This window comes from Castor canadensis, chromosome 18 (genome assembly GCF_047511655.1).
Source record: "Castor canadensis chromosome 18, mCasCan1.hap1v2, whole genome shotgun sequence".
NCBI classification, from domain to species: Eukaryota; Metazoa; Chordata; class Mammalia; order Rodentia; family Castoridae; genus Castor; species Castor canadensis.
In genome coordinates, this window is record NC_133403.1 from 40,796,034 (window position 1) to 40,817,450 (window position 21,417).

At 37.1% G+C, this 21,417-nt stretch overlaps 1 protein-coding gene across 5 annotated transcripts in view; it reads left to right on the forward strand.

Moving 5' to 3' along the window:
• Nucleotides 1–21,417, forward strand: part of Kntc1 (kinetochore associated 1) — a 74,600-nt gene that overhangs the window by 859 nt on the left and 52,324 nt on the right. For 4 of the 5 annotated variants that reach the window (XR_012443510.1, XM_074060927.1, XM_074060925.1 and 1 more), the window contains 19 exons: nt 1,388–1,533; nt 4,436–4,556; nt 6,808–6,923; nt 7,284–7,362; nt 7,910–7,987; nt 8,798–8,832; nt 9,061–9,171; nt 11,293–11,386; nt 11,772–11,824; nt 12,354–12,469; nt 13,137–13,191; nt 13,955–14,053; nt 15,924–15,967; nt 16,083–16,148; nt 16,246–16,321; nt 18,367–18,492; nt 18,583–18,672; nt 20,492–20,545; nt 21,166–21,227. Coding sequence is in view for 4 of the 5 variants with exons in the window: in XM_074060927.1 (XP_073917028.1) it covers nt 1,411–1,533; nt 4,436–4,556; nt 6,808–6,923; nt 7,284–7,362; nt 7,910–7,987; nt 8,798–8,832; nt 9,061–9,171; nt 11,293–11,386; nt 11,772–11,824; nt 12,354–12,469; nt 13,137–13,191; nt 13,955–14,053; nt 15,924–15,967; nt 16,083–16,148; nt 16,246–16,321; nt 18,367–18,492; nt 18,583–18,672; nt 20,492–20,545; nt 21,166–21,227 (1,598 nt within the window). In the remaining variant the exon portion in view is untranslated. The remainder of the gene's footprint in view (nt 1–1,387; nt 1,534–4,435; nt 4,557–6,807; nt 6,924–7,283; nt 7,363–7,909; nt 7,988–8,797; nt 8,833–9,060; nt 9,172–11,292; nt 11,387–11,771; nt 11,825–12,353; nt 12,470–13,136; nt 13,192–13,954; nt 14,054–15,923; nt 15,968–16,082; nt 16,149–16,245; nt 16,322–18,366; nt 18,493–18,582; nt 18,673–20,491; nt 20,546–21,165; nt 21,228–21,417) is intronic. The other variant, XM_074060926.1, reaches the window with a different exon arrangement.

A 21,417-nucleotide genomic window follows, 5' to 3' on the forward strand; every position in this document is an offset into this window, starting at 1 on the left:
CACAAGAACAGTTGTTATGTGTTTCTTATTTTTGTTGTTCTCACCAGAATGAAAATACAGTGGCTAAGACATTTTCTATCTCCTTAACTATTCTCAGCTCCTAGACCAGTGCCTGGCACCTAATAGTTTAAAAAAAAAAAAATTCCTTGAGTGAGTGAGTATGGCAGCCCTGGAAAGTTTGTTTTTCTGTTTTACAGCTTGTATAGGAAACTAAGACCCATAAAAGTATTCACTCCCACCTGTCTCTCCTATCTTAAATCTTCTAATACCCACTCAGACATTAGCCACTACAACTATTCCAACATGTTTTGTTTCTTTTAATTTGTTTATATTCTTAGTAGGGACTCTTCCTAGCTTTAAAAAGCTCCTGTAGCCTTAAAATCCCATCTCAAATGTTACCTGTTTTTACAAATACTTTAGCAAACACTTTGGATTGAGTGTTGGCCATGATCCAAGCATTGTTGGTTGAGTATTTAAAACTGAAACCAACCCTTTTAGGTAGGTCCAACTGTATTCCTATTTTATAGGTTAGAGAATTGAGGAAAAAGAAGCTAATGTACTCTCCCAAGGATAACTGGCCAGTCATTTCAAAAGCAGTGAACACCAAGTCAAAAATTGTCCCCTATTTGTCCCTTCCATATATTTCATTTCTTAGTGCTCAGGATCAAACTCTCAAACAATGTGAGCATACACTCTACCACTGAGTTTCCTCTCATGGATTCTAAAACTTACTTCTGAGTGTACTAAATTAATAAAAATAATCTATTTATTTGGGTATTCTTCCCATCATTCTGGATCCAGGGATTATTTTCCATTTTACTAGTTCACAGGTAATAGAAGTTATGTAATCTTTCCTAATGAGATGGTTAAGTGCCTCTCTAAGGTTTCAGGTGAAGTCAGAAACCCAATCCAGTTGTTTTTTTTTTTTTCTCTTTCCCTTATCATTTTTCTAAAATTGTATGACAATAGTGTGAAAACATTAATGGATTTTTGAAAGTTTATCTTGAGATGTCCCAGTCTGACATCAGAGCATGGGTTCTTTGTTGCTACACTGATTAAAGGTTTGTTTCAAATGAAAGCTTGCTATAATTTCACACTGGTGAGCACACAAAATACTGGATGTTGTGGGATACATTGATAATATCAGAATTGTTGATGTGTGTGTGTAAACCAATATCATGTTCTCTAGTGATAATCATAATCTATTTCTATGTATGATATTGGTCCAAAGTGTCTGATGACCACAGAAATAGCATGAAGACAAAGAAGTGTTTCTGCGTTGGTATTAGTTTTTTAGCTTCTCTGTTGTGAGTAAGCCTCTTCATTTCCTAAGGAACTGGATTCTATGCATCAAGATAATCTGTTCTGTATTTTTGCATGTCACAAGCTCAGCAAGCCAATCCCAGAACCATGTGGAATGAGATTGAACTGCTAACAAGTGATGATACTGGAAGTGGATATCTCAGTGTCAGTTCAAGAAAAGAAACTGCTTTGTATCAAGTAGATTTGCTTGTGAAGATCTCCTCTGAAAAGGTAGTGATTTTGACACTGACTAAAAGGTTACTACGTGCCTTTTATACCTGGTACCCCCACAATAAATGTTTTATAAGTGCGTATAGCAGTTTTCCAGGAATCAAAGTTCAGTCACAGATTTCTAAATTACTCCTCTGTTATCTTAGGATCAGCCTTTCCAAAGCTGAATTTTTCATAGCTCCTATTGACATTTCACGCATGCAAAATATGTATAAGCTGACAGAATATCCACTGTCTTTTTAAGATATGCAACATTACCAATAAAACTGAAGACCAGGGCTTCCTCCTTTATCCCATGTGCGTTCCATTCTGAGTTAAGCACTCTGCTGAGGTTTGAGGTTTATCTTTTCCATGCCTTTCTTTATACATATTTTTATTTCTTTTACTCTACTGTTCTACACCAGGCCTGAAACATTATTCTTTGCCTTTGATAGAAGGTACTACTGTTACTTTTTGGGGGGAGGGTGATTCCAGGTTTGAACGCAGGGCTACCTCTGAATCACACCTCCAGTCCACTTTGCTCTGGTTATTTTGAAGATGGAGGTCTCCTGAACTTCTTTGCCAGGGCTGGCCTGAAACCATGGTCCTACCGATTTTAGCCTCCCAAGTAGCTAAGATTATAGATGTGAGCAGCTGGTACCTGGCTCTACTATTACTTTTTTATCAAAGGTTTTCCCTTTTTTTCTGGGGTTTGATATCAGGGCCTTGTGCTTGCTAGGCAGGCAGGCATTCTTACCACTTGAGCCACTCCACCAGGCCAAAGGTTTTCCTTTTCAGTATTTTATTTCTAATAAAATATTGGTAATGATGATGAACAAAGTTTTCTTATAGAGAAAGGAAACTGATCTTCTGTCACAATATTATAGCCCAGAAACCCTCTACCTCCCTTAGTATGTCAGTGCAGCTATTCAATCCTCTTAATAAGAAAACCAGATTTAATAGATTGGGGTTTTTTCTGGGCAGTACTGGGGTTTGAATCAGGGCCTTATGCTGCTAGGCAGGTGATCTACCAATTGAGCCACACTTCCAGCTGGGAAAAAAAAATAATTAAAGCAGAAAGGGAGAAAGAAAAGACCAAGTAGCCAGGCAGTGGTGCCTCACACCTACCTACTCAGGAGGCAGAGATCAGGAGGATGGTGGTTTGAAGCCAGCTAGGGCAAATAGTTCGTGAGACTCTATCTCATAAAAACCCATCACAGAAAAAATGCCGGCAGAGTGCCTCAAAGTAAGAGCACCTGCCTAGCAAGTGTAAGGCCTTGCAAATACAAGGCCCCAAGTTCAAACACCAGTGCCACCAAAATAAACAAATATATATATTGTGTTTTTTTTTTTTCTGGTACTGGGGATTGAACTCGGCCTTGAGCGTTCTAGGCATGTGCTCTACCACTTGAGCCACACACACCCAGCTCTTTTTTTTTTTTTTTTTTGAGGTAGGGTCTGGCCAGCACTGATCAGATGGTCTCAAACTCACTATCCTCCTGTCTCTGCCTCCTGAGTAGCTAGGATTACAGGCACCTTCAAGAGACTGCGGTTATGGGTGTATGCCACCATGACTGGCTGATTGTAGTACTCTTCATAAAGTAACTACCTTGACTTGGGGCTTAAAAGAATGGAAAAAGCAGTCTAGGTAGAGAGAGAACAGCTTGGACAAATCCCTAAGATAGAACACAGTTCCTGCTTTGCTATACTTTTGTGTACCTTTTCACCATCTGAAGAAACTAGTAAAAAGAGTAGAAGAGTGATCTGATCAAGAATTGCAGCTGGGGGTGAGTCTTGAAACAGGCATAAAATGAAATGACTGGCTTATTTTGTCAAGGAAGAATAAAATAGTTAGCATTTATTGAGTATGTACTATGTGCAAGGCTCTCTTCTAAGCCCCTTAGATGAATTAATTCATTTAATCTACACACAAACAAGTGTTGTAGGTATTATTATTACTTCTGTTTTACAGGAAGACAGTTCTGGCATTTGTTCTAGATCACTCAGCTAGTAAGCAACTGAGCTCTCTCAACCATGAAGCTATCCAACTGCTTCATGACAGGTTTGTTTGGGAAGCTCTATTCAGCAGAAGCCGAACACTGAAGACTCAGATTTGGCTTGCATAGTGTTTTTAAAAATCTTGACTTAGTTACCAGTGTTTAAAAATCAGTATTGGGCTGGAGGCATGGCTCTTAAATGTAGAGGTCCTGCATTCAAATCCCAGTATCGCCAAAAAAAAAAAAAAAATCAGTTCGTTTCACAAAAAGATCTACCTTTTCTTGGTAAGTTGGAAGTGTGGCAAGCCAGTGTTGCATTTCTACTGAGTTTTCCGTGGCTAGGGTTTAGTACATTGTATTTTATATGGATTCTTTTAATTTTTTTTTGGTGGGACTTGAGTTTGAACTGAGGGCTTCGCACCTTGCAAAGCAGGTATGTGGATTCTTTTCTATGGGGGTGTATGGCTTCCAGTTCACAATTCATTAATGTTCCCTTCCCTCATGCAGCCATGATACTGAGGGTTACGCCAGTTTTGACTCATTCATGTTACTGCCAGAGTCCCACAGCATCAGATCAACCCTTAGGAAAGAAGGGATTATACAAAAGAATCCTTTGCCCTTCTGTATCTGTCCTGTACTATTTCCCTACTTAGGACCCTGGATGGATTTAAGATATGCCATATAAAGAAAAACTTGATGACTGATTAACTAGATGGATGGAAGAAAAACGAACTGTTTTATTAACATTTGAAAGTTGGGTGATTGGGACATGAGGATACTATTGATAAAGTATTGCTAAAGTTATATGAAAAAAATTTTTTTTAATTTTATTGTTTTTACATGTGTATACATTATTTGGGCCACCTCCGCCACTTCCCCCAAATATGAAAATATTTTCATTCTGATCTTGCTTTCTCCTCCCACAGGCCTCATTAAATCCAAAGATACAAGCATGCAGCTTAAGTGATGGGTTTATAATTGTGGCAGACCAGTCAGTGATACTGCTTGACAGCATTTGTAAATCGCTTCAGTTGCATCTTATATTTGGTAAGTCTAATGTAATAACTGAAAGTCAAATATTTCTTGTTACCAGTTTCTGACAGAGTACCTTCACTTTACTCCATTGTATCTAATAATCAGAATTAGATGAATTTCAAGCCAGATGCGGTGGCTCACACGTGTAATCCTCGGTACTTAGAAGGCAGGGATAGGGAGTATTCAAGGTCAGCTGGGGCAGAAAGTTCATAATATCTCACCCCATCTCAGTCAGCGAAAGCTGGGCATGGTGGTGCATGCTTGTCACCCACATTGTGTGAGAATCATAAATAAGAAGATCCAGGTCCAGGCTGGCCAAGCATCCATGCGCTATCCTACCTCAAAAATAAGCAAAGCAAGAGGGGCTGGGGGCACGACTCAAGTGAGAGAGTGCCTTCCTAGCAAGTTCTGGTATCAAATCAGTGTTGCCAAAAACAACTAAAAAGAAGAATAAATCTTTAGTACCTTTTTCTTGTTGAGCCCTAGACTCAATACTGAGATGATCTGTTCTACAATACGTTTAAAACAAAATGCGTGTGTAAAGCAATAATTTATTTGCATGGTTTTTGTGTTAGCATACTGAACATTTGAGCCCATTTGGTTTCAAGTTCCTAAACTTGTACATATTTTCAATATCATTAGGAGATATTTGAATACTTTTAGACAATATAGCACTGTAAAAATCTGTTGGAATACATGTTAGTTAATTCTTTGAGTTAAAAGGATTTAAATACATGTGAATATGAACTTAAGAATGAATTAAGTGGTACACCTGTAATTCTAGCACTTGGGAGGCAAAGGCAGGAGGATTCCAAATTTGAAGCCAACCTGGACTACGTAGTGGGACCCTGTCTCAAAAAAAAAAAAAAAAAAAATCTAAAAAATAAAATAAGAAAGAGTGACTTAACTACAACTCCATGTTTATGCTGAAATTACATGAAAATAGTATGTAGGCATTTTCTTTCTTGAGTAGAAATTTTGCAAGAAAGATGGTTATTGGAGTATTTGCCTGAGTACATGGACAACTGAAAAGGAATTAGAAGGCATGCACTTGAGAATATAATCTTGATCTCAATATGGAGGCAAAAACCTACAATTGTGGAATCTTAACATATTGACCCTGATTAGGCCACAAGGTTCATAATTTCACCAGTGATTGAGGATTTACTGGACTGTTGGAAACTGTAACACATTTGTATAAATTGCTGCTCATAGTTTTAGTTCATAAACCAGTTATAGGAAATTGCTTTTCCTCTCTTACTGGTCCCTCTGCTTCCCTACCAGTTACTTTATCTTCTTCCTGTTGCATAAAACACAGGCACACTCCACCTGATGATCCTTGTGCCATTGTCTGGAACTATTCCTCTTTTCGTTAGCCAACTTCCTCACCTTCAAGTCTTTCTCAGTGCTCTTGATTTTTTTTTTTTTTTTTTTTTTTGTGGTACTGAGGTTTGAACTCAGGGCCTACACCTTGAGCCACTCCACCAGCTCTTTTTTGTGATGGGTTTTTTTGAGATAGGGTCTTGCCAACTATTTTCCCAGGCTGGCTTTGAACCATGATCCTCCTGATCAGCTAGGATTACAGGAGTGAGCCACCAGTGCCTGACTCCGAGTGCGCTGATAAATACTGCAAAATGCATGGTTCCTCCAAGCTCTCTTCTCAAGATTTTTATTTATTTATTTTTTTTGGTGAACTGGTTTTTGAAGTCAGGGCTTCACATTTGCAAAGCAGGCACTCTACCCCTTGAGCCATACCTCTAGTCCACTGTGCGCTGGTTATTTTGGAGATGGGGGGAGGATCTCAAGAACTGTTTATCTGGGTTGACCTTAAGTGGTGATCCTCCCTATTTCAGCTCCCAAGTAGCTAGGATTACAGACGTGAGCCACCCACGCCCCACTCTAAGCTCTCTTCTTAACCCTGCTGTCCTTTTGTCTTTTTTTCCAGAATACTTACCATCTTCTTACAGGTCTTATACTTTGTTTATTATGCTAAGTGTTTTATTCGTACTCCTGCCTTAGAGTTTGTAGAAATCTCTTTCTCAGATATAAGCAAAAGCCCTTAGAACAATGCTTAGTGTATAGTAAGTGCTCAGTAAATTTTTTGGCCAAATAGAGGTCAGTAACATTATTTTTTTGTTAACTTTCATCACAACTTTTTTGAAGTATTTCAAAGCATTGCTATTTCCTGACAAAATTTGTCTATTTTGGTATTGGAAGTAAGCCTTTTCAAGAGAGACTTGAAACTTTGATTTGAAATTTTCAGATTCTGAAGTGGACGTAGTTGGCCTGTGTCAAGAAGGAAAGTTTCTTTGGGTTGGGGAAAGAAGTGGCAACTTGCATCTTATTCATGTAACATCAAAGCAAACATTATTCACCAATGTAAGACCTTGTTATGTTTTTCATTTTTATCTCACTTTCAAATAATTTCCTAGGCAGCTAAAACTCTAGCAAGCCATTGCTTAATCTGTCTCAAATTAAAAGAATAGTGCTTTCTTCAGGTAAAATTGAAGAATTCTGCCTTAGAAAATTATGAAGTAAATGAAAAGTTGAAAAATTAAGCTTTGAAGATGTTTAGTGTACTTGTATAAAATAGTCTTTAATTTTCAAGCTAAAGTATTTAGAATAATATTAGTGGGATTATTGCTGATGGTAGTTGACAACTCTAGAGCCTAAAGAATATAATCCCTCATTGTATTTTTCTGGGTTTAATCTTATCATTTGACATTAATTTTCAATTAGGCTTTTGTTGCTAAAACTAATGATGAAAATCAGCGTACTTACCAGAATCTTGTAATTGAGAAAGATGGCTCAAAAGAAGGTAAGTTTTCTTGAATTTTCTTTTTTTTTTTTTTCTTTTGGCATGGATCCTGATGAATACCCAGTAAAAATTCACATTTAGGGATGGACATGATGGTGCATATCTATAGTCTCAGCCACTTAGGAGGCAGAGTTAGGAGGATCTTGGTTTGAGGCTATTTCAGACAAAGCAAGCCAGAGCTTTCAATTCCAACCTCAAACCCCAGTACTCTGAATAAATAAATAAGCAAATTGACCTATTTTTAAGCTAGTTCCATATACTAGCTTTTTTTGTTTTTATTTTTGTTTTGTGGTACTGGGGCTTGAACTTGAACTCAGGCCTATACCTTGAGCCACTCCACCAGCCCTTTTTTTTTGTGATGGGCTTTTTCGAGATAGGGTCTTTTGAACTATTTGCCTTGGCTGGCTTTGAACTGTGATGCTCCTGATTTCTGCCTCCTAAGTAGCTAGGATTATAAACGTGAGCTGCTGATGCCCAGCTAGATACTCGTTTAAATTTTATGTTCATATGCCTTTTAGAGAATGTGATATTGATTTTATTTTCGTAGGTGCTTATTACATGTTGCTGCTTACAAACAAGGGATTTTTTTACATTACAAACCTTCAGCTTGTAAAAATTCAACAAGGTAAGGAAGACATTATTTTCTTATTGATTTACAACAGTAGTTAGTTTCCCATTTAAGCCTTCAAATATCCTAAGAATATTTTAGGTTAATTGCATCTTATGCTACTGGGTATTATTTAAAGTAGTTAGAATATATTTTCTTTCTGCTATTAATGGAGCAAAGAGTCTGAAAAAATATAATCTGGTTACAGCACTCAAAGAGTTGCAGCTTAGTAGGAGAGAAAAGACACACATAAGCACAGTGATGGAGTGAATGAATATAGAAATGGAAGTGGATGTAAATGTTTTAGTAGCGCAGAGTAATGATCTATATCGTATTAAATGAGTGGTACACACCATGAGTCCCTCTGAGCCAGGCATCTCTTAGGAATTTGTTCAGGGTATGTATTTAATAAACTTTTATAAGAAACATGTGTGCTAGGCTTATGCTAGGTCCAGTTTGTATAAAAAGATTTAAGATGGATAGTTTCCTATAGTTTAATAGTGAGAAATGATGAAGACTTCATAGGTACAACCTCAAACTTGAATAGAAGTAGAAAAGGTGGAGTAAGAAGACTGTAAGTAAGAAGAAACATGGTAAGAGTAGGGACTGTAAGCCAGCTTGGCTCTTGCATTGCCTACAGCATGTATTCACAGTGTGTTACTGGTCAAGGGTGAAGTTGAAAAGTGAGCATGAATTTGCCACTTCTCACCTGTGTTGTGTTCTTTGAACTAGAATGCATTAGCTTCATTTTGACACAAAAGGGGTAACATTACTTTAGCCCATATCAGTTTGTAGATTATGTTTAGTCTCCTTTTTGTTTTAATGCAGCAATTGAGAATGTAGACTTGGATACAGCCAAAAAGGTAAGAAAACAACCATATTGTCCTTTTTAAACTTCCATTTAACTTAAATGTTGAGAGTGCTTCTGTCTACAATTGTTCTATTGGTTGATATTTTTAGGAGTTGCTATGATATATAACACTTTAATAACATTTCTGTTTGAAAATACGTTTAAACCTAATTGATTTAAACTGATTTTTGAGGGGTATAAATTTATAAAACTTGTAATTAATTTTTTTTTTTTTTTTCAGTTACAAGGACAAATCAAATCCAGTTTTATTTCTACCGAGAATTATCATAGTCTTGGTTGTCTTAATCTCCTGGCTGGAGATTTAGCAACTGAAACTCCTGTGATAATTGGGGTAATGATTTTTATAAAATGTTGGTTTTTGTTGCCTAAAGTGTTACTTTAGTGTTACATTAGTAAAAATGTAAGTGTTATGTTAGTGAAAATGTTTTCTTTTTATTAAGATGATTATTTGTAACGTAATAAACTGGGGCAATTAGAAAATGAAGGTCATAGAAGTAACTCAGCAACCTAAATTTCTGTCTTGGAAATATACTGCATTTGTTTTTTCTAGTCTATCTCTAAAATATTAGCATTTCAGGATATTATGTTGTTTTAGTTTTTTTGGTGTTTCAAGGCAGGGTCTTTCTATGTAGCTCAGGCTGGCCCTGAACTCACAATCCTCCTGCCTCAGCCTCCCTAGTGCTAGGATTACAGGTGTGCACTACAATGCCTGCTCAAATTGTAGCATTTCCTTCAATTCTGAGTACAGGCAGAAACAACAAAGTAGTCCACAGTAATGGCAATACCTGTGACTTTGTCATTAAGTACATATCACAGGTATTTTTTTAAAATCATACTAGCTGGGCGCTAGTGGCTCATGCCTATAATCCTAGCTACTCAGGAGGCAGAGATCAGGAGGATTGAAATTCAAAGCCAGCCCAGGCAAATAGTTTATGAGATCCTATCTCAAAAAAGCCCTTCATAAAAAAGGTCTAGTGGAGTGGCTCAAAGTTTAGGTCCTGAGTTAAAACACCAGTACCAGGAAAAAAAATCATCATATTGAAATACTATTTAGACATCACTAATGTAAAATTCCAGAGACCATAGAATATCCATCTAGAGATATAAATAATTACTGTTGGAGACAAAAGCCAAGGTTTCTTTGGATTCTATTGTTTTTTGTTTTTTGCTGACTTTTATAAGTGAAAGAAAAGCTAAATTTCATGTGGAGATTAGTTTAAATAAAGATGTAAATTAAGCTGTTTTTTTCCATCCGTGTTTCACAGATCTCTGGAATGTTTATTTTGTGTGTTGGGGGGGAGGACAGTTCTGGGTTTTGAATTCAGGGCTCCACATTTGCTAGGCAGGCACTACCACTTTGAGCCACTCCTCCAGCCCATTTTGCTGTGGTTATTTTTATTTATTTATTTATTTAATTTTTTGTGGTACTGGAACTTAAATTCAGGGTCTCAAGCTTGCTAGGCTTTGCTGGGCAGGCACTCTATCATTTGAGCCACTCCACCAGTCCTGCACTGGTTGTTTTGGAGAACTCTTTGCCCAAGCTGGCCTCAAACCATGATCATTCTACTATCAGCCTCCCACGTACTAGGATTACAGGCTTGAGCCACTGGCAGTTGGCTTGTCTTATATTTTATAGGAAAAGTAACAATTTATTATTATATATCACTTCTAATAATTTTGGTTAAAATTTTCTGAATTTAGGGGAAAAGCATCTAAAATATCCCTTGCATTCAAGGTGTAGGCAAGAATTTAATTTAATTATAGCATTTGCAGCTTTTTTACTTGACAAATTTATATGTTAAGAAGCAATTATATTTCCACACTGTGCATATCTAATTTAATATTTCACCTCACTAGTTTCCAACAATTAAAAATTAAAATTTATTAATTTTTTTTCCCAAATACTGTGGTGATTTTAACAAAAGCACTTAATATAAGACTATAAGACTATATATATCATGATGCTGGAAGAGGTCTTAAAATTCACTCGTGCTTAGAGCAAGTTGCCTGAATATGCCTACTCCTCATTAAATATTCATGTGATAACAGTGCATATGAAGGGTTCCTGCTCTTTCCATTCTTTTATGAAACTAAGAGAGGAACTGGGAGATAAAAACTGGTTGGAGCCTGGAATGTTGGCACATGTCTGTAATCCCAGCTACTTAGGAGGTTAATGCAGGAGAATGGAGGGTTCAAGGCCACCCTGGGTAAAGTTAGCGAGACCCTATCTCAAAATAACAAAAGGGCTGGGGATATAGCTTAGTAGTAGTGTGCTTGCTTAGCATGCATGAGGCCTTGGGTTCAACCCCTATTACTGGGGTGGGGTTGGGGGGCTGCTGGTTGAGCTTGAACATGGGAGTGTATTTTGGAAACATAAAGTGTCAACTTACCTGAGGCAGGCTCAGGTATTATAACCACATTTGCAGCTGATGCACTATTTTTGCTTTTCCAGGGAACTGGTAATTGTGCATTTTCAAAATGGGAACCAGATTCTACCAAGAAAGTCATGACAGTTAAGAACATTATTGATACAGAGATTATTAAAGGTAAAATAAGTCAATGAAACTACTTTTCATAATTATCAGCAAGTTGTAATTTTCATGTTAATATGCTTAGGCTGGCATAGGGACCATTTTATTATACTGCTTTTTGAAACTAGCCAGACTTATTTGATGATGGTCTACATACATGACATGAGGCACTCCACCAGCCCTACATGACTGTTCTTGATGTGTTGCAGTGTTACTCTTCCTCATGGGGAGTTTTACATTTCACTGGTTACCAAAAAAAATACAGATAGGAATAAATGAAAATGGTAACTTAATTTAAATGTAGTTCTGCCTTTCTCTAAATATATTAGTTTACAGTTTATATAAGGCTTTCTGTAATACTGCAGTAAAATTCTTTGACATCTTCCTTTCTCTTTCCTAGGTGCAAAGAAATTCCAGCTGATAGACAATCTACTTTTTGTGCTTGATATTGATGTATGTTTCTGATTTTTCTCCATCAGTGTTTTCACTTGATGCTATGTTTTTGTTGATGTTATTTTTTTGTTCATTTGTTTGTTTTGGTGGTGCAGGAATTTGCACTCAGGGTCTCACACTTGCTCGGCAGGTGCTCTACCACTTGAGCCAGCCTCTAAGCCGTATGTTTTTTTGTTTGTTTGTGGTGGTAGAGATCAAACCTAGTGCCTTATGCATGCTAGGCCAGCACTCTACCAATGAGTTACATCCTCAGCCCTGATAACATGTTTACTGATAATAATAATAGTGTTTATACTATTATTAAAAATAATAATAATAGTGTTGTCAAACTTACAAAGACAAGGACGTTAGCTGGATTACTGTCTTCTGTACTTACAAAAAAACATATTCTGGGCTGGAGCTGTAGCTCAGTGATAGAGCACTTGTGTAACATGCCAAAGGGCCCTGGATTAATCCCCAGCATCACAAAAAACATGAAGTATGAATTTATAATCATTAAGAAGACCTGTAAACAAAATGTCTTTTTCAGAATGTTCTGAGTTTATGGGACATTTATACCCTCGCTCCCATATGGAACTGGCCCTCTCTTCACATAGAGGAATTTCTTCTTACCACGGAAGCAGACTCTCCTGCATCAGTTACCTGGTAACCTTATGACTCTGGCTAATAGTGATTTCCAGGTTTTTTGTCTGTTTTGGTTGCATCATTTATTATGTTTCATGTTCTAAACCACACTGTGAAACAGCCTAACAGAGTAAAGAGCAATTCGTTGTTTGCCTGTTTTCATTGGGAACAGATAAGCAATACGAAACCCCAAATAATAGTGTTAGAAGTGAACTATCAGTCTGGTCCATGAACATAGAATCCAGTGTTTTATGCTAGGTGCAGTAGTGGCAAATGCTTGTAATTCCAGCTGCTTAGAAATTAAGGAGGATCATAGTTTGAGACCAGCCTGGACAAAACCATGAGACCCTATTTCCAAGAACAAACTGGGCATGGTGGTATATTTCTGTAATACCAGCTACAAGGAAGTCATTGGTGGGAGATATAGGTAGGATCGCAGTCCACTTGTGGCCCTGGGCAAAATTGAGACCCTATCTAAATAATAAAGCAAAAAGGTCTCAAGTGGTCTAGTGCTTACCTAGCAAGGGTAAGACCCTGAGTTCAAACCCCAATGCTTCCAACAAACAAGAGAGAAAATCCATTGTCTTCTCCATTTTAACATGTATGCAAGTATGTCACTTTAATTTACCTATTATCTTGCTATTAGCAAAGCTTACTTGATTTACTTGTAGCTTCTTTTCTCTTTTAGGCAAGGGATTACAAACCTCAAATTAGTAGCTCTGACAACTACTACTAATCAAAAGGTACTGGAAGACTTTACTTCATGCTTGTCCATATTGTGTGCTTTTCTAATACAGAAGTAGATGTGAGGTAGTGTTCACAACATCTGCACTCTTAGTTCACACAGACACGTAACAAATGGGAAATAATCCAGCAGAATGTTCTTCCATTCAAAAAACATGGATACACAACTTGGTTCCACGTTTTAAACAGAGCATTTTAGTACTCAAAAAAAATGTGTATTTGTAAGAAACTGTTTATTAGGGTGGAGGGTGGTGGTATGCATCTATAATCCCAGCACTCAGGAGGCAGAGGCAGGACGATCAGGAGTTTGAGGCTTGCCTGGGCTACATAAAGAGTTCAGGGCCAGCGTGGGTTACATAGTGATAACCTTGTCTCAGAAAAAAAAGGACTGGGCACGAAGCACAGAGGTAGAGCACTTGCCTAGCCTTTGCAAGGTCCTGGTTCAATCACAGCAGTGCGGGAGGCAGGGGAGAAGGTTTTTTACAAAGTTCTAGCCCTGAGGAGTTACGTTCACTTTAAGTACTAATTGTGAAGTGGGCTTAGGTGTATGGATTTTCATTCAAAAAATGTGGAAGGTAAAATTGAGCATTTTCTATGTTACAGTTAAATAGTAACAGTAACAAACTGCATTGTAAAAGTCTTTTTGTTTTTTGTTTTGTATTTAGCTTCCTACCTTATTTTAATATGATCTTGATTGTGAAGTGATGTTTTGTGCTTCTAGGTTTCTATTAACCTACTAAATTGCTTTCCTATTTCTCTTAGATGAAAAACCTCATGATTTATTCATTGCCTACAATGGAAATATTGTATTCTTTGGAAGTATCTAGTATTTCTTCTCTGGTTCAAACAGGAATTAGCACAGTAAGTTTATGCATATTTTAAACTACTTTCTAATAAAATTTTTTTTAACCCTTAAGGGTAAGGTAACCAAAGCATGAGTGGAATCTAGTGGGATACCTCAATAGATCTCAAGTTTATTCCCATCTTTATTATTAACAAATATCCTCAAATACATTTAGACTTCATGCAAAAAAAAATTAAATAAAACTTGAGTCATCTACTAATTCAACTTTCCTGTATCTCTGAAGGAAATACAGATGATAATTTAGAAGGGGTAGTGCTTTTATTTGTTTTTAATTATTATTATCTTAATTGTACAAAATTCATGAGGGTATAGTGTAATAATTAGTAAAATGTGTAGCTATCAAATCACGATAGTCAACATTTCCATCTTCTTAAATTTTAAAAACATTTCTGCTGGGCTCAGTGGCTCACGCCTAAAATCCTTGCTATTTGGGAGACTTAGATAGAAGCATCCCAGTTTGAGGCCAGCCCAAACAAACAGTTGTTGATGCCACATTTCTAAAATAACCACAGCAATAATGGACTGGAGGCATGGCTCAAGTGGTAGAACACCTGTTTTGCAAGCACAAAGTCCTGAGTTCAAACCCCTGTCCCACCAGAAAAAAAAAATTATAACATGTAATAATTATATACAATTTATTTTTCTCATCTTTTAAAATAACATTTTATGCAGAAACACTGTATTTATTTTCCTTGCCATTTGGAAGTAGACTTCCTGACCTGTCACTTTTTTTTTTTTTTTTTTGGCAGTACGGGAGTTTGTATTCTGGGTTTCATGCTAGTCACACCTCCAGCCCCTTACATATCTTTTTTTTTTTTCTTGGCAGCACTGGGGTTTGAACTCAGGGCCTCACATTTGCCACACAGGTGCTCTACCACTTGAACCACTCTGCCAGCCCTGACATACCATTCTTAAATGCTTCAGGATTGAAGTAATTCTTCTATAATATGGTTAAAAAATTAACAATACAATACTATTACGAAATACACTTTTCAAATTCAAGTCTTACCAATTGTATTGATTAATTTACTGAATTTAGTTGCCATTGTCATGGCCATGGCATAATCTAATCTAGAGTCTTTCCCTAGCCTTTTCTTTTTTCCGGTTCTGGAGCTTGAACTCACGGCCTTCACCTTTAGCCGCTCCACTGGCGCTTTTTTGTGAATTTTTTTTTGAGATAGGGTCTTGAGGAACTATTTGCCCAGGCTGGTTTCTAACTTTGATCCTCCTGATCTCTACCTCCTGAGTAGCTAGGGTTACAGGCGTGAGCCACCAGTGCCCCGCTTTGATTTATGAACTAATGGAGTGGCTCAAGAGTACAGTGAGTGCCTAGCAAGCTGAGGCCAGAGTTCAAACCCTAGTACTGCTAAGAAAAAAAAAAAAAACAGTAAAACTGACATTAGTCTGGTGCTGGTGGCTGGCCAAACATTGATATTTTTTTGCATTTCCTTCCTTGCTTATGGTTTTGTAGAATGTCCCTCTGTGGATTTGTCTGATTACTTCATCATGATTACATTCATGTAAGCACTTTTGGCACATGTACTGCAAAGATAATACTGTGCCCAAACCACATCACGTTAAGGGCCCCTTAATATTCATTTGTCTTATTATATTGGTTATGTCTGTTTCATCACTTGGTTAAGATAGTCCTGCCAGATTTCTCCATTTATAAAGACACATTTTTCCCTTTATAATTAGTACGGAATCTGTGGTTTTGTTTTGAGACCATTAGAAAATTCTTTTCCTCAACAATTTTCCCCAGTGGTTTTAAAATCCACTGATGAATAATTCTTGCCTGAACCGTTTGTAACTCTGGTAATTATAAATTGTATTGCTGCTATAATCATGGTTTTGTTGTTATTATAGGATACTATATACCTTTTGGAAGGAATTGGCAAAAATGATCAAAAGTAGGTCATGCTTTTTTTTAATCAGATTATTTAGATAACATTTAAGTTAAAGTTTATTTGTTAATATCAACTGACAAGGACACTTACAGTACAATCTTTTGTTGTATTTTTTTAGCCTGCCTGAAGACTCTGTCTCTGTTCTAGTACTCAGGTATCTTACAGAAGCTTTACCAGAAAACAGGTAATTTCTCATTCTTTTTTAAGCCTTATCTCTTAATGAAAAGCTTAAGTTCCCTGATTAATAAACATTGAATGAAATTTCTTTTCCAATTCATTAGATTGAGCCGTTTACTTCACAAACACAGATTTGCTGAAGCTGAGAGCTTTGCCATTCAGTTTGGACTAGATGTTGAGGTAAGCATTCATGTAATTTTCATTTGTTCATCAAATAGGATTTCTTGGTGTGCAGGGGCTGAGGAGACACAGACATATTGAAATTAGTGTGTTCGGGCCTGTCATGAAGACATGACCAAAGTAGAATAGGGATTCAAAGAAGAGAATGAGGGATAGAGATGTCAGAGAGATGTTATTTTGTTGTCATTGTCGTTATATTTTTTGAGACAGGGTTTCAATATGTAGCCCAGGCTGGCTTTGAACTTGGGATTCTTCTTTCTCAGCTTCCAAAGTGTTGGGATGACAGACATGTACCATGACACCAGGTTGGAGTTAGCTTTTATGTCAGAATATGAAGGTCTTATAGAGAGTCCAGGGAGAGGAAGGGATTCCAGTTGAAGGACAGCATGAATGAAGGAAAGGGGGCTTAGGATGCTTCCAGGAAATCTGGTAATCAGGACTGGAGTGAGGTTATATGGGCAAGGGAACAAAAGAAGTTGATGATGGAGAAGTGGGGCCAGTGTGTGATAGATTGAGATTTTATTCTGCAGGAGATGGGGGAGCTACTGAAAATTTTAAGCATGAGAGTGTCTTGGTTAGATTGTCATTTGGTAAGATGGAGGTTCATGTACCAATTGGGAGGACAAGCAGCTTTCTACACAAGAGCTGAGCCAGTGCCAGGAAATGAGATGTATGGGAGAAAGAGAGAGAGAAGGAGGAAAAGACAGAGAGAGGCTGACAAGAGGTAGATAGGCAGTAGAACCCTAGGGATGTAGTGATTGAGTTTGAGGAGGGACAGAGGACTTGAGGTTGACTAGCAGGGCTCTGCCTCAATATACACGTTAGATGGTGACTGCATTTCCTAAAATGAGTATGTGTGGAAGAGCAGGTTAGGGACGAAGGATGAAGAAATTAATGGAGTAATAATTACCAAAACCAGAACAATTGGTCATTTTTTGGGGGAAAAGGAAGATGCTATATTTAGGAAAAAGACGAGGGGTCTTAACAATACTGGGAATATGCCTTACTAAGTTAAGGTGACAAATAAAAGAGTATGTATTATAGTATTACTTTTCTGAATATCTGAAAGATTTCAAAAATAATTTAAAAAAAAAGTGAAAGAGTGTTGGTGGAGTGGTTCAAGTAAGTGGGAGACCCTGAATTCAAACCCCAGTACTACCCCACCCACAAAAGCCACCAAAAAAGAGTGAAAGAGTAAAAGTCAGAAAATCCATGAAACAAATAAGGAGAGTAGAAAAACAGAAATATATATACTTATATATTGGTGGCTGTTGTTTAGACAGGGTGAGGGTTTCACTCTCTATCCCAGTCTGGCCTTAAAATCATTCTCATCTTATCAGCCTCCTGAATGCTGTGATTATAGGTGTGCATCACCATACCAGGTAGTTCTTTCCTCTTTTTTTTTTTTTTTTGAAACTAGGGTTTGAACTCATGACTACTTGCTCTTCTGTTTGAGCCACACCTAAAAAGGGCCTCCAGTCCTTTTTGCTCTTATTTTGGACAGTGGAGTCTCTTGAATTGTTTACCCAGGCTGATCTTGAACTGTGATCCTCCTGATCTCATCTCCCAAGTAACTAAGATTGCAAGCATGAGCCCACCAGCATTGGGCTAAGTTCATTCTTTTCTTTTTTGGTGATACTAGGGTTTGAAATCAGGGCCTCATGCTTGCTAGACAGACACTACACTTTGAGCCATTGTACCAGCTCAGTTCTTTCTTTATAAAGGTTGAATAGTATTCTTTTCTGTATGTACACTACATTTTCTTTGTCTATCCTTTAATGGACATTTAGGTTGCTTCCATATTTTAGCTCATATAAAACTCTTCATACAATGGTTGACAATTTAGTAAGGACTCAAAATGTTTTTCGTAATTCCTAACAATCTGGATTACTTTTCACATATCTCAGTGTTACCTTCTTTAAGAACCACATGAGGATTTGCCTTTTTTTCATGATAGCTTGTCACACATAATTTGCTGTCAGAATAAATCATCCTCAGGTGTTCTTGTACTTCAAGTCACTTGATGTGCCGTGTTTATATTACAGCTTGTTTACAAGGTAAAATCAAATGATATACTGGAGAAACTGGCTTTGATTTCTGTGGACACCAGTGAGCAGACCAAATGGCAGCAACTTGTGGATGAAGCTAAGGAAAATCTACATAAAATCCAGGTGTGTTTTCCCAGCCAGGAAGTAGAGTATTGAGATTGATGTGTGGGTCAACACGAAGTTGCCTCACTATGTCTGACATTTGTGGGACAGGATGATGAATTTGTGGTGAATTACTGCTTGAAGGCCCAATGGATAACCTATGGAACTACTCAGGAAATGCTCAACTATGCCAAAACCAGGGTAAGTTGGTTTGTTTTTCTTTCTTCTTTTGGAAGAATTTGCTTTAATCGCTCATAATTCTACCATCTCAAGTACATTTTATCCTTCAATTCTCTTCTCTATGTGTACCATTTACAAAAAAAAACAAAACCCTTTTCTATTACAGCCTTTTTATATCCTATTCAGTTCATTCGTATAAACTTCAGTGTTTTTAGTACATTGAGTGAATTGTGTTTGTCCATCAGCACAATCACATAGAGCTGTGTTCATTAACAGTCACTACCAGTTTCCCCAAACCCTAGCCCCAGGTAACCGCAAATCTTCCTGTCTCTGTTAGATGTGCCTATTCTGGATTTCGAATGAATGGAATCTTACAACATATGCTGTTTGTGTCTGGCTTCTTTCATGTACAATTTTTTTAGGATTCACACTGAAGCACGTGTCGGTGCTGAATTTCTTTTTATTGCCAAATCATATTCCATTGTCTGTGGATAGACCACATTTTGCATAGCCAGTCTCCCATTTATGAACACTGGGTTACTTCCACATTTTTGCTGTTGTGAATAATGCTTCTATAACCATGGTTGTGCAAATACCTGTTTGAATGCCTTCTTTCAACTCTGTATTCTATACCCAGAAGTAGAATTGCCGAATCATGTAATTATATTTTTAAGTTCTTGAGGAACTTCTGTATTGTTTCCCATAGTGGTTGTACCTTTTCACACTCCCACCAGTAGTGCAGAAGGGTTCCATTTTGTTTACATCCTTGTCAACACTTGTTAAATTTGTGTGTGTGTGTGTGTGTGCGCATGTGTGTGGTACAGGTGTTTGAACTCAGGCCTACACCTTAAACCACTCCACTAGCCCTTTTTTGTGATTGGTTTTTTCGAGATAGAGTCTCACAAACTATTTTCCTGCACTGGCTTTGAACCATGATCCTCCTGATCTCTGCCTCCTGAGTGTCTAGTTTTATAGGCGTGAGCCACCGGCGCTCAGCTAAAAAGTTTAATACCATTTTTTTTTCTTTTTTTTTTTTTAATTTGGAAGTACTGGGATTTGAACTCAGGGCCTCATGCTTACTAGGCAACCTCTCTACCACTTGAGTCTCCTGTTTTCTGATTTCTTGACACTAGCCATCCTAATAGGTATAAAGTAGGTGGTAAGATTTTATAATATTAAAATGTTTGTATATGTTATTTTATCTCATATAAGAAGACATAATTTTTAAAAAACAGATTCTTTTTCATACATAAGCAGTTTTTGTTGATTTGTTCTTTTGACATGGGGGTCTTGCTGTGAAGCCCATGTTGGCTTTGAACTCTCAATCCTCCTGCCTCAGCCTCCCTACTGCTTGGGTTACAGGCATGAGACACCATGCCTAGCATCATTGGCCTTTCCTAACATAGTTTTTTTTTTTTTTTTTTAAGCAATAGTGGGGGTTGGACCCAGGGTCTTTCACTTGCTAGGCAAGTGCTCTAGCTTTTAAGCCATTCTTCCAGCCCTTAACATAATTTTTTCTTTAACTATTACAAATACCAATTTTGCAGTAACTAGTTCCCCTCAGTGACCTATGTGTACAATTTCTAGTTTTATATTCCTTGAAATCAAGATTGAAAATATGTGCAGAATGTTATGGCCAGTTTTCATTGTTTTTAAAAAAAAGTCATTCCTTTATCATTTAATATCATTACAGACAAGATTGAGATTCCATTCATTTTTGGACTTAAATGTAGTTTGTTTTCAAAGACAGTCTTTTCTACCAGTTCACAGAACTCCATCGTCTTTTATAAAAAACTTAATATAGCAGATGTTCTTCCTGTTTCTTGTTGTTCATCCTTAGCTTTTGAAGAAAGAAGATAAAACCGTTACTGCCTGTTCTGATGGCTTGATAGAGGTAATGACATTAGATTGTTAGATTAATTTGGGGATGAATGTGCATCAGTGGTTTATCTTTCACAATAGGCTTGTAATTCTTCAAGAGCATTTTAATACCTCTGCTTCCTTATTAGGAAAATGGAACGATTAGTGGTATTTACCTTAGAGGGTTGTTTTGAGGTCAGAGGAAATTATTCCTATAAACCATTTGCATAATGCCTGCGTAAACATTCAGATAAATGTAAACTGTGTTGATAATTCTGCTGGTACCAACATGAGTGGATGCATGCACTTGTGTATGTGTGTGCTTAATTCTCTCAATGTAAATGTGTGTTACAATCCATCTCAGTTTTGCTGTAAGGACACTTATTCAGTGGAAAAACTGATTTTGAAGGGCACCTACTGTTAATGCGTGTATGTCCTTATAATTAAACATGATCAGAAATGTTTTCTTTATTCCATTTTACGTGCTTGTGTTGATGAATAAAGACAGTTGTGTTGATAGGAACTGACCTGTAATATGGGATAAAAGAACGTATGTAAGACTTCTGAAAGAGAATGAACCCAATATTTGGTATTTTTTAATTTTACTATCATTGCTGACAACACTCAGATTATCAAGTAATTTTTTTTCTTTAGGTTCTAAGGGCTCATGCGAAATTGACTACTTTTTATGGAGCATTTGGACCAGAAAAATTCAGGTGTGTATATCCTAGTTTTAAGTACTACTTGAACATAATTAAATAATGAGGTGATAGTCCTTCCTCTCTTGTTCCTGTCTTTAACAACAGATGATTCCTTTGTTTTATCATTTAAGCATGATATAGGCTTTGGGGGGGGTATTTTTATCATACTAAGGAAGCAATCATCACCTATTTCTGATCTTCATTT